The 12,647-nt window shown below is 47.1% G+C and overlaps 1 protein-coding gene across 4 annotated transcripts in view; it reads left to right on the top strand.

Annotated features, from left to right (window-relative positions):
* Positions 1-12,647, top strand: part of Prune1 (prune exopolyphosphatase 1) — a 28,834-nt gene that overhangs the window by 12,507 nt on the left and 3,680 nt on the right. For 2 of the 4 annotated variants that reach the window (XM_017590899.3, NM_001007697.1), the window contains exons 2-7: positions 1,104-1,196; positions 3,959-4,161; positions 5,819-6,003; positions 7,872-8,030; positions 10,388-10,482; positions 11,554-11,712. In XM_017590899.3, coding sequence (XP_017446388.1) covers positions 1,158-1,196; positions 3,959-4,161; positions 5,819-6,003; positions 7,872-8,030; positions 10,388-10,482; positions 11,554-11,712 — 840 coding nt within the window. In that variant the 5' untranslated portion in view covers positions 1,104-1,157. Of the gene's footprint in view, positions 1-1,103; positions 1,197-3,958; positions 4,162-5,818; positions 6,004-7,871; positions 8,031-10,387; positions 10,483-11,553; positions 11,713-12,647 lie in introns of those variants that run through there. The other 2 variants (XM_006232885.5, XM_063281873.1) reach the window with 2 other exon arrangements.

Below are 12,647 nucleotides of genomic sequence, written 5' to 3'. Positions count from 1 at the left end.
TGAGGCTCTTTTTCTCCAGTGACTGTAACTTGTGTCAAACTGACATAAAACTAGCTAGCGCAGTGGCTAAATGAATAAAGTTCTTACCATGAAAGTGTGAGGACAGAACCCATGTAAAGCCAGCTGCTACACCATGCATCTGTAATCTTAGTGCATCTACAGCAAAGCAAGATGGAAGACAGACGAATCCCTGGAAATTTGTGTGCATGCAGTAGTGACCAAGAGATACTCCCCCAAAAAGAAGGAAGGAGAGGTCCAACATCTGATGTTGACACTCCCTGGCCCACACAGCAGACACTTGCTGCACACACAAATTCATTGAAATAAGTGTACAAGCCAGGTCAGCTCATGCCTGTAATCCCAGCAGCTGAGAGTCTGAGGCAGATGGATCCAAGGCCAGTCAGGGTTACAGAGTGAGAACTTCTCTAAATCAAGCCAAACCAAAAATCCAGAAGATTTCAGCAGCAGCAAGCCTTTTGCTGTGGGTTATGCTTCCTTTCTTAGTGTAGCATACAAAGCAATGAGTGTGGGTAAGGAGCCTGTCAGTTCAGGCCCCTGGACCCCATGGTGTAGAGCCTGGAGAACAACTTTCCCAGCTTGGGGATTGCAGGAGTCAAACTGAGGTCATCAAGCCTGGTTGATGGCAGGCACCCTTATCCACTGAACCTTCCTGCTGGTGGCAGATTTTGGTTTTTACCTTTATTTGCAAAGCCTCTGTGCTTATTTTTATAGCTTAGGAATGTAAAAATTATTCTAGTTTGAAAATGGGGGTGATGAGTGGCAACCTAGGCCTGGAACCTTTGAGGGTGGGCTTAGCTGTCCATCTCCAGAGCACTCTGACGCTGCCTACAGTGGGCGCCTGAAGAAGCATGGGCAATTGATGGTGGCATAGCGCGCTTCTGAGGGTTAGCATGCGAGGACTCAGGTTAGCGCAGGGAAAGCATCTCTGTGCCAGCTGACGTATATAACTGCCAAGCTTGGGCCCCCTCTGCCGATCACTGTCATGGTCCCATATCCTCTGAAGGCTATAAGAAGTTCCTGATGCTCCACTTGAGTGAGGGAATGGAAACACACAGATGGCTTCTTATTTCTCCTCCCCTCAGGAGTCCAGGCCTCTACATGTTGTGCTGGGGAATGAAGCCTGCGACTTGGACTCCATGGTGTCTGCCCTTGCCCTGGCCTTCTACCTAACAAAGGTGAGAGTCAAGAAAGAGTCCTTTAGAGTGGAGAGATTTGGATTCAAGACCCAACTTTGCTCCTTACCAATATTTAGCCTTATCTAAACTGAAGTGAAGTCTCAGGTGGGTGATGGCTCATATCTATAAGCCCTTGGAAGTGGGATAAAGGCCACTCGGCTTCATTGACAGACAGACAGACAGAAATATAGACAGTCAGATAGATCATTGTTGGAAGTGGGAGGCAAGAGGATAAGGGCCATTCTGTTTCATTAACAAATGGGGAGTGGGGAGGCTGGAGAGATGGCTCAGAGGACCAGGGTTCAGTTATTCCCCAGTAGTTAACCATTCCAGTTCCAGGGGATCAAAACGCCTTCTTTTGACTTCCACAGGCACCAGCACACCTGTGGTGCACATATGACACACAGGCCAAATATTCGATATAAAATAAGATGAATAATTCAGTAAAAAATAAAGTTGGAGAGTGGATGGGATAGCTCAGTCAATAAAGGCCTTGGTGTGCAAACATGAAGACCAGAGTTTGACCCACAGAACGACATAAACAAAGTCAGGCATGGTGGCACTGCCTTCTCATCCAGCACTAGGGAGGCAGACAGGCAGGTCTGGGGTCTCAGTGGTCATCCAGTCTAGCCTACCTGTTTCAGGCAAGTAGGGAGCAGGATGCTGGTGCTTTAGAAATGACACCTGAGGTTGTCCTCTGAGCTCTACACATGCTTATGCAGGTACACGTGTACCTGTGTACCGCACATAGGATAAATAAAGATACTTAAACTTTGTCGAGTACTGTGTTACCCTCTGGGACATAGAAATCTGGTTTGAGGAATGTCTTTCTATTACTGTGAAAAGACACCATGACCAAGGCAACTCTTTAAAAAGAAAGCATTTGTTGGGCAAGGTGACACACACCTTAATCCCAGCACTCAGAAGAGACGGGTGGATCTCTGAGTTCAAGGCCAGCCTGGTCTACAAAACAAGTTCCAGGACAGCCAGGGCTACACAGAAGAAACCCTGTCTTAAAACACAAAACATAAACAAAAAGAAAAGCATTTAATTGGGGCTGGCGTACAGGTTCAGAGGTTCAGTCCATTATCATCATGGCAGTGAGCATGTCAGCATGCAGGCAGGCACGGTATTGGGGAAGTAGCTGAGAGTTCTACATCTGGATCCCCAGGCAGCAGAAAGAGAGCCACTGGGCCTGCCTTGGGCTCTTGAAACCGCAAAGCCCACTTCTAGTTCTACCTCATGCTTCCTCCAACAAGACCACACCTCCAGTCCCTCTCAAATAGTGCCACTCCCTTGATAACTAAGCATTCACACATGTGGACCTATTGGGGTCCTTTAAACCACCACACAGAATTTGCGGAACCATAAAGTTGTATTTAAATAGCTTATTATCGAGGTTCCTTATGGATACCAGTGATCTAGAATTTATCTTTCCCAGATTAGCTTTTTTTTTTTTTGAAACAGGCTTTTTTTTTTTAAATAAAGATTTATTTATTTCATGTTGCTACACTGTAGCTGTCTTCAGACACACCTGAAGAGAACATCAGATCCCATTACAGATGGTTGTGAGCCACCATGTGGTTGCTGGGAACTGAACTCAGGACCTTTGGAAGAGCAGTCAGTGCTCCTAACCGCTGAACCATCTCTCCAGCCCTTGAAACAGGCTTTTATTTTGACACTGAACTCAATGGGTAGCTGACAGCAGACAGCACTGAATTTTTAATTCTGCTTCTGCATCCGGTGTGCTGGACTTACAGGCAAAAGCCGTCTTGTGGTTTATGCAGTGCTGTGAATTCCTAGGCCTCTCGCATACCAGATAAGTGTTATACCAACTAAGCTATATCCTTGCCAGCCCACGTCAATTAGAAAGGGGTTTTGTTTGGTTGGTTGATTGTTTTTCGAGACAGGGTTTCTCTGTATAACATCCCTGGCTGTCTTGGAATCTCTTTGTACATTAGGATGACTTAGAACTCACAGAGATCCACCTACCCCTGCCTCCAGATTGCTAGGATTAAAGGCTGGTGCCACCACGCACAGCACCGTCTTTATTCTTTTTTTTTCCTCCGGAGCTGGGGACCGAACCCAGGGCCTTGCGCTTGCTAGGCAAGCGCTCTACCACTGAGCTAAATCCCCAACCCCTCTTTATTCTTATTTTATGTGTATTGGTGTTTTGCCTGTATATATGTCTAAGCACCAAGTGTGTGCCAGGTGCCCGTAGAGCCCAGAAGAGAGGGCATCGGAGTCCCTGGGACCAGAGTTATAAATGGTTGTGAGCTACCATGTGGGTGCTGGGAATGGAACCTGGGTCCTCTGGAAGAGCAGCCAGTGCACTTAACCTCTGAGTCATCTCCAACTCCTGCCTGGGTCAACTCCTAAGGACCGATTTTCTATTTCCTGTAGCTTGAAGGCTATACCTAGGTCTTTTCCATGAAGTAGCTTTTTGGTTTCCGTGTCATTGGTAAGATGGAGGGCAAGGACCATTCTCTCAGAACATTAGGGTGCAGTTCAGTCACAGATGTGTGCTTCCATGGTCAAGGCGCTCAGTTTGATTCTCCAGTTTAAAGACGCCGTCCCTTATTTGTACAGGTTCGCTAACTGTGGCCCTGAGCGGTGGCACCTGAGATCCTTTGGCCTTTGGTTTTACATATGTGTATTAGAGAGAGAGCTCAGAACCCAACCTCAGGTCAGAGTTAGGGCTGGGTTACTTTTTCTTGCAGTTCCTAAACCGTATTATGTCTTCTTTTCAATTCCCTAACTAGACATCTGAAGCAGAAGACATCTTTATACCAGTTTTAAATATAAAGCGCTCTGAGCTTCCTCTCCGAGGGGACAATGTCTTCTTCCTCCAGGAGGTTAAGATTGCAGAGTCAGCACTGATCTTCCGGGATGAGATTGACCTCCTTGCCCTGCACCAGGCTGGCCAGCTCACCCTCATCCTTGTTGACCACCATATGTTACCCAAGTGAGTGGACGGGCACCAAGTCGCTACGGTGGACATCCGGCCTGCGGGGAGAGAGGAGAGAGAGCACCTGTGGAGTCCCAGCGGCTCATTGGTGTTGTTACTCTGCTGGGTTTTTTGTTTTGTTTGCTTTTCATGTGAGACAGGGCCTCACTATCCAGCCTTGGCTGGCCTGGAACTCACTGTGTATTCCAGTCTGGCCTTGAAGTCAGCAATCCACCTGCCTCAGAGGCTAACTATAATTGATAGGTCATACCCAATATTAAAAACTATTGAAAATAGTGTCACTTCTCTAGTTATGTGATGTTTATGATATAAAGAAACAAATATTTGGTGAGTTCCAACCAAGTAATCATTCCAAATAACTTAAATCTACCTTCAGGGTCAGAACTTTTTGCTGTTTTGAAATACGGGAATAATATGTTCTAGTAGACTCTATAAATACTTGTCTGCTCAACAAGTATATACATTTATAATTATTCTACTTCTAATTTAGGACTGGAAAAGGCTGCCAGGAAGCAGCAAGAGTATGATTCTTGCCTAAGTCTGACTGCCACCTGCTATTCTTAAAAATGTATATTTTCCCTTGAGCACACTGTGGTTATACCAAGAAATGATAGTTGGCTGATGGCCCTCATGCGTCCATGAATTCACTGAGTAAAACCTTTTCCTGACATGGAGGAAGGTGACGGTTTCATGCACCTTTCAGTCAGGAAGAGGGAAGTAAGTAAAGAGACCATTGTGGAGGCTGGAGGCACACCCTGACTGTCGCTAGAGTACGGTGGGGCTTGGTGGACCATACACGGACCTGACTCATTGTGCTGGAGGGAAACTGAGGACAAGAGGACTCTACAGGGAGCTGACCCTTGAGCCCAGTCTTGAAAGGGAGCTTTGTGTTAGTCCCTGCAGAGGTGGGAAGGAGTCTTCAGGCAGAGAGAGGAATTAAGAGGAGAAGCCAGGCAGGCGTGAAATTGCACACTGAGTAGGGAACTGGGATTTGTTTTGCACAGCTGGGCATGAACTATGTGGGAAGGTAAGACGTGAATTGATGAGACTGAGGTAGGCAGGGAGCATATCATGGAGTCCTTGCAGGTCCTTCTAAGGAGACGGACTCTGGTTTTAGGTAGGAAACTTGTTAATTACATTTATCCCAGGTCCTGGCGGAATAAAGGTTGCTTTTTTTTTTCATTTTGTTTTGTTTTTCAAGTGATCATTTAGGAAGCTTTGAAGGACAGCATAGACGACGAGCCCTTAGTTGAAACAGTCCAGGTAGGGGACACTGATGGGCCTAGAAGGCAGTAGCACAGGGCTAGAAAGGAAGACACAGATACAAGACCTGCCATGGCTTCTGAGGTGTTTCACCGTCAGGAGAGCAAGGTCAAGTATAGAATTCAGTTGGAAAGGCAGCCCTAAAGGACAATGGCCGCGTAGATATATATAGCAGAAACTTCACAGAGTTCACTCACATGCAGTTTAATGCTGCTTCCGATTCCACAGTACAGAGTGGAGAGGGGTAAGGCGGGCTAAAGTGATTTCTGTGTATCCGCATAGGACGCGCATACTTTTCCTCACGGTGAGGAGTTGGAGGTCCCTTTGGGCAGCTGGAGAGCTCTTACCTGCTTCTCTTTCTTTGTTTTCTGCTAACCATCACTCTCCCCAGGAGCGACGCAGCCCTGGAGGAGGCAGTAGCCGAGGTGCTGGACCACCGACCAATCGAGCAGAAATACTGTCCTCCCTGTCATGTTTCAGTTGAGCTGGTGGGGTCCTGTGCCACCCTGGTGGCTGAGAGAATCCTGCAGGGGGCACCAGAGACCTTGGACAGACAAACTGCAGCCCTTCTGCATGGTAAGGGATCAGGTTTGGGTTGAGAGTGTGTGTGCGCGCGCGCGCGTGTGTGTGTGTGTGTGTGTGTGTGTGTGTGTGTGTGTGTGTGTGTGTGTGTGTGTATGCGCGTGCGTGTGTGTAAGTCCAGAGCCCTCCAGCCTTGCTGGTAACAATGTGTTCTTGACGCCATTTGCTCACCACAGAGGGCCAGGGTTCTTGCAGCAGCTGGTCATGGTTTCACCGCCTGGGAATTTGTGGGAGAGAGTGCAGAGGTGGTTCCCATTTGCAGCAATGTTTAATGGAAGGAGGACTCACCAAGGAAACAGGCATCTCTGACAGCAGCTCCACAGGAATAGTTGTTTATCTCAGCAGGCCTCTTAACCTTTCCTCTTACATTTTTCCACGGGGTGTGCATGTGCCGATCTCATTTAGATTAGACTAGGCACGCTCTTCCAATATTAAGATGCTGTGATGGAAGACAAAGTCCAGACAGAAGAGAAGCACAAAGCTTCATCCATAGTCAGTGAGCTTTTTGAATTGGCAGCTGCTGAGAGAGGGGAGTCAATTTTCATCAGTGGAGTGACAGTAGGTATGTCAGTCACACCCCCGGGCAGGCCCTGTGCTCAGGAGTAGTTGGCCAGTAAAAATCATATTCCACGAGGGTTTGTTTGTTTATTTTTTGGTTTTGCCTTTAAAAAAAATTACGTGGATGTGTGTTTTGCTGCATGTATGTCTAAGCACTACATGATGTGCTCAGATGTCAGAAGAGGGTATCAGAGTTACAAATGGTTTCAACTGCTATTGGGTGCTGGGAATTGAACTTGGGTCCTCTGGAAGAGAAACCAGTGCTCTTCTGAGCCATCTCTCCACCCCCTACCCACCCCATTCTACCCCCACCCCCTTTTTTTTCTTTTTGAGATAGGGTCTCCCTGGTTGTGATAGAACTCACTATGTAAACCAGGCTGCCCTCGAACTCACAGAGATCCACCTGTCTCGGCTTCCCTAGTGCTGGGATTAAAGGCAAGCACCACTACTGCTTGACTTTCCTACCTCTCCTTGCTGCCTCCCCCAGCCCCTTTTTACGTTTTTCCAGACATGGTTTCTCTGTCTAGTCCTAGCTGTCCTGGAACTCACTCTGTGGAATATAGGCTGGCCTTGAACTCTGAGATCTGCCTGCCTCTGCCTCCTGAGTGCTAGGATTAAAGTTACGTGCCACCCCCGCCAGACTCCAGCCCCCTTTTTTAAGAGAAAGAACATGCAGCTGGGTAGGTGGGCAATGGAGGTGGAGCTGGGGGAGTGGAAAAAATATGAAATTTTCAAAGAATAAATAAAATTGTAAAAAGATTTAAAAAAAAAAGATTGTGTGATGGAATTTGGCTTTCTGAAGAGATGGATTCCTTCTGAGGCTGTGAAATCTACAAGGCCCAGGATGCCCAGGCTCCTTTTTAAAATTTTTTTCTTTATTTTTATGTGTATGGGCTTTTTGTCTGTGTGTATCTCTGTGCACAGTGTGCATCCTGGGTACCTGAGGAAGCCAGAAGGGAAAGCCTGCAGAGCTCCTTAGGCTGGAGTATCAGTTATAAACTGCCACATTGGTTCTCAAGCCTGGGCCCTGTGGTAGAGCACCCGGTGCTCATAACTGCTGAGCCGTCCGTACAGCTCCACACTCAGGCTTCTTGTCCACCTGTCATGTCCCTCCCTGCATTTACGTTGGGAGGTTTCTCTTCAGACATGGTCAGTCCAGGCGCATTGGCTTGTCTTTGGTGGGGTTGCCTGGGAAGTATCCTCCGGATCTCGTTCATTGGGTTTGGAGTTATGTGTGTGCTGAAGGTTGTGAGCGGAGGGTTCACTCACACACAAGACTGCAGTTCTGCCTTCTCCTGTCATAGGAACCATCATCCTGGACTGTGTCAATATGGATGCCAAAATTGGAAAGGCAACCCTAAAGGACAACGAATATGTGGAAAAACTGGAGGCCCTTTTCCCAGATCTGCCCAAAAGAAAGGACATCTTTGATTCTCTGCAGAAGGCCAAGTTTGATGTCTCAGGTATGATGTGTCAGATTTTCCACGAGAGAGTCATGGGCAAGCTTTGCTCTCGTATCTGGGGGCCATCAGGACGATTTCAGAGCACAGCAATGGTTTACTCTTCATGTGAGAGGAAACGAGTAACATGCATGTCTGCTCATGAACCCGTGAGTCATGCTACATCATTTCATCCTGGTCCGCAAGAGGACTGCAGCTGCTCTTTGCTGCTTTGTGGGTACTTCTTTTTCCTACTCTTTATCCCCCTAGTTTCAACCTGTCACTAGATAGGAGAGAAAGAAGGATGGGGGTGGAGAGGGACGAGAGACAGACAAACAGACAGACTGACTGACAGATATCTTTGTATCTAATTTTTTTCTTTCTGTTTCTTTGAGCACAACTACTAATAGTCCAAACCAACCTCCCTAAATTACTAACAACCACCCACTCTACCTCTTCGGGCCCTAGCATTTATGCACCCTCTGTCTACAGCTGGCAAAACCACGTCTCTGCTAGAGTGTGATGCAAATCATAGTCAGCCACTTCAAACAGTCTAAAGCAGCCCCACATCCTCACACCCAGGGTTAAAATGAAAGCACATTCATAATATTTCTGTGTGTGTGTTTTTAAAGATTTATTATCTATATAGCATTCTGCCTGCATGTATGCCTGCAGGCCAGAAGATATCACCAGATCCCATTACAGATGGTTGTGAGCCACCGTGTGGTTGCTGGGAATTGAACTCAGGACCTCTGGAAGAGCAGTTAGTACTCTTAACCACTGAGCCACCTCTCCAGCCCCCATTTCTGTGTTTGTTTGTTTTTTTTTTAAAGATTTATTTTATTTATATGAATACACTGTAGCTGTCTTCAGACACACGGGAAGAAGGATGGTTGTGAGCCACCATGTGGTTGCTGGGAATTGAACTCAGGACCTATGGAAGAGCAGTCATTGCTCTTAACCTCTGAGCCACCTCTCCAGCCCCCATTTCTGTGTTTTTAAAGAAACCAAAATTGCAGAATTCTCACTACAGAGGATGAGAAGGACTGGGAGGGTAGCCCATCCTTTAATCTCAGCACTGGTGAAGCCAGGCAGAAGGCAGAAAGTTCAAAGCAGCATGGGCTGCATGGTGAGTTGAAGGACAGCTCGGGCACACAATAAGACACTGCCTCCAAAGGTAAAAGCTACACAGAGAAGCCCTGTCCCAGCAAACAAAATGAAATAGAAGGCGTTTAAACATCCATGACTATGTGCGGCACACATCGGACTTGGTGGGTTTGAAATGGAAAGAGAACAAAGCCAGAGCTCAGTGGTCGGGGATGGTGGGCGGGTCTGAGAGATGATCACTACATTGTTCAAACTCACAAAAAACCAAAACACCTTAGAGTCCCTGTCTAATCAGAGAATGGAGGCCATACATGAAGTATACTGGTGTTGGGAGGGGAGGCTGTAAGTCATCAGAACAAGAGCTGTGTGCGCCACGTAATTATGGAAAGGAAGAAGAAGCCATTTTAGTTTGTGTTCAGAAGACAAACAGAAGCAAAACTTCCATAATCCACCTATTGACATAAAAAAAGCAGCAGAAGGAAACATGAGTGTCCATGGACCTTTCGAGTAAACACAGAAAGGAAACCCTCAGGATTGAGGACATAGCCCGGGAGCAGATACTTGTCCGCATGGGCAAGGCCCTGGGTGTGACTCACAGCAAAAATAATGAATGAATGGCGGGAGGAGAGGATAGAGGGGCAGAAAGGCCTGTGTTCGGGCTCTGGTTTTTTGTTTGTTAGTTTTGTGGGGCAGGTGTTTGCTAATGAGATGGTCTCACTATGCAGCCCTGGCTAGCCTGGAACCCATGATGGAGACCTGGCTGATTCAGACTCTTGAGCTCCACTGGCCTCTTCCTCCACAGCGCTGGGCTCAAGGGTGTGCACTGTCACCACACTCAGTGAAGCTTCCCCTTTACCCTTCAGCAAAGACCCTTACTTTGACCACAGCCATTTAACTCTTGTGACCTGATTGTTATCGTTTTAAAGTTTTATTTATTTATTTTGTATGTGCATGGGTGTTTTGCTTGCATGTATGTCTGTGCACTGTGTGCATGTCTGGTGCCAACAGAAGAGGGTGACAGATTCTCCTGGAACTACAGTTACAGACAGTTATAAGCCATCATGTGGGTGTGGGGAATTGAACCCAGGTCCTCTGAAGAATAGTCAATGCTTGTAACTGATGCCTGTGACCTGATTATTTAAGTAAACCTTTATACAGTTACATCTTCAGTTATTGCTACTGTTGTTGCCCTGAGGAGAAACTATTGTCCCATTTTCCTTGTCTTTACCTTTGCGGTGTTAGGCCAAGTCTCCTGTGTGACTTCTGTTTCCTAGGATTGACCACTGAGCAGATGCTCAGAAAGGACCAGAAGACTATCTACAGACAAGGTACCAAGGTGGCAGTCAGTGCAGTCTACATGGATTTGGAGGTAAGAGCTAGCCAGTGGAAGGGGACACCTTCATTCACTGGCCCTGCCCTCAGTTCCTAGCTCACCCCTTCATACCTCTCCACTTATCTCCATCCCCTCTGGGATCCTCTCCAGGCCTTCATCCCTCCCTGCGCTGCTGTGACAGACTGAGTGTTACTCCCTGTGCCACGTCAGTCTCGCACTCCTACAAATCTTTCTCTGTAGAGCAGTCAGGGATTTTGTGTAACATTTTGGGTTTGTTTTTCTTCTTGTTTGTTTGTTTGGACAGGGCAGGAAAGTTGGCTCTATAGTGAGAATTTGTTTTCCTTTTGATCCCAGGTGTGAGGATGCACGGCTGCTTTAGGCCATCCGAAGCGGCTGGCTGTGATTCTGCCTCATGCTCTAGTAGAGGCATGCATTTGCCAGCTGCAGACGTTTTTTGCTAATGTGTGACATTTGCATCTCAGAGGGCATACAAACGCTAGGGCCCTGAGAGGTGATTAGTGGTTGTTCATGGCACAAGGGGATTGGCTTGTGGTTTGTTAGTGCTCAAAGAAGGAAGAAATTAGATTCAGAAATCTCTCTCTCTCCTTCCCTCCTCCCATCCTTCTTTCTCTCCTATCTATTGATATGGGGTAAAATTGGGGGGAGAGGAGGATAGGAAAAAGAACCTACAAGTAGCAAAGACCAGCTAAAAAGTACATGCTGTCTTCTTACTGAAGAGACTTGGGCTCAGGGAGTTAATATCACTTAGGAATATATTGTCTTACAGTTCTGTCCTGTAAGACCTTACCTTGAGTTCTGTGTGTTTTAGATTTTTATTTACTTTTGTGACTTTGTCCCTGTGAGTACCTAGGAATGTGTTATTCCTGAGAGGCAATGTACTGGAGCCACATTTTCAGAGCGATGTTGTTGTAGCCGAAAGCCCGTATTCTCCCTATTCCACCACAATCTCCAGCATAAGTACTACACACATTTTTAGGGATGCACAAATTATGAGGTGCATGCACAGAAAACTCTTAGTAAGAGCTCATTGGTGATAAGGACGGTCTGGCTCTAAACTTGGATTGCTTTCCGTTTCTTCCCTTCTAGGCCTTTCTGCAGCGGTCAGGCCTCCTCTCAGACCTCAGTGCTTTCTGCCAAGATCACAGCTATGATGCCCTGGTTGCCATGGCGATCTTTTTCAACACTCACAACGAGCCAGTACGGCAGCTAGCCATCTTCTGTCCCCACGAGGCACTTCGAATGACAGTGAGTCTCCATCCCATCAACCTGAGGGTCAATGGCCTCTGTGTCTTACAATTCTGTGCTGTAAGACCTCACCTTGAGTTCTCTGTGTTTTAGATTTTTATTTACTTTTGTGTGTTTGTGTCCCTGTGAGTACCAATGGGTGCCCGTGGAGGCCAGAAGAGGGTGTTAGATCCCTTGGAGCTAGAGTGACAAGTGTTTGTTAGCCACCCATTATGGATGCTGGGATCCTAGTGTGTGTGCGCAGATGTGGAGGTCAGAGAACAGCTTGCAGGAATCAGTTCACTTCTACTAGTGTAGGTACTAGGGATCAAACACCAGTGGTCAGTCTGGGCAGCCTTTATCTGTTGGTCCTATTTTTTGTTTCAAGACAGGGCCTCACACAGGAACCCAGAATGCACCTGGACCCCCTGCCTGCTTTTTGTCCATTCTCTCTACTAGGGACATACGGTTACTGAGAAAAATGGTTCTTGTCTTAGGGTTTTACTGCTGTGAACAGACACCATGACCAAGGCAAGTCTTATAAAGGACAACATTTAATTGGGGCTGGATTGCAGGTTCAGAGGTCCAGTCCATTATCATCAAGGTGGGAGCATAGCAGCATCCAGGCAGGCATGGTGCAGGAGGAGCTGAGAGTTCTACATCTTCATCTGAAGGCTACTAGTGGAAGACTGACTTCAGGCAGCTAGGATGAGGGAGGGTCTTAAAGCCCACACCCACAGTGACACACCTACTCCAACAGGGCCATACCTTCTAACAGTGCTACTCCCTGGCCGAGCATATACAAACCATCTCAGTTCTGAAGATTAGAGACAACAATTTGGGCTTACAGGGAGCGGCAGCTAACCCTGGGAAGAGGGAAGTATTATCATCTGTAGTCAGAACTTGCTCTCACGGTGCGCACTAACTCAGGCCTCTTCCCAGCGTTTAGGGACTAC

Source organism: Rattus norvegicus, chromosome 2, assembly GCF_036323735.1.
Source record: "Rattus norvegicus strain BN/NHsdMcwi chromosome 2, GRCr8, whole genome shotgun sequence".
Classification (NCBI taxonomy): domain Eukaryota; kingdom Metazoa; phylum Chordata; class Mammalia; order Rodentia; family Muridae; genus Rattus; species Rattus norvegicus.
This window is presented reverse-complemented; position numbering and strand designations above follow the sequence as displayed.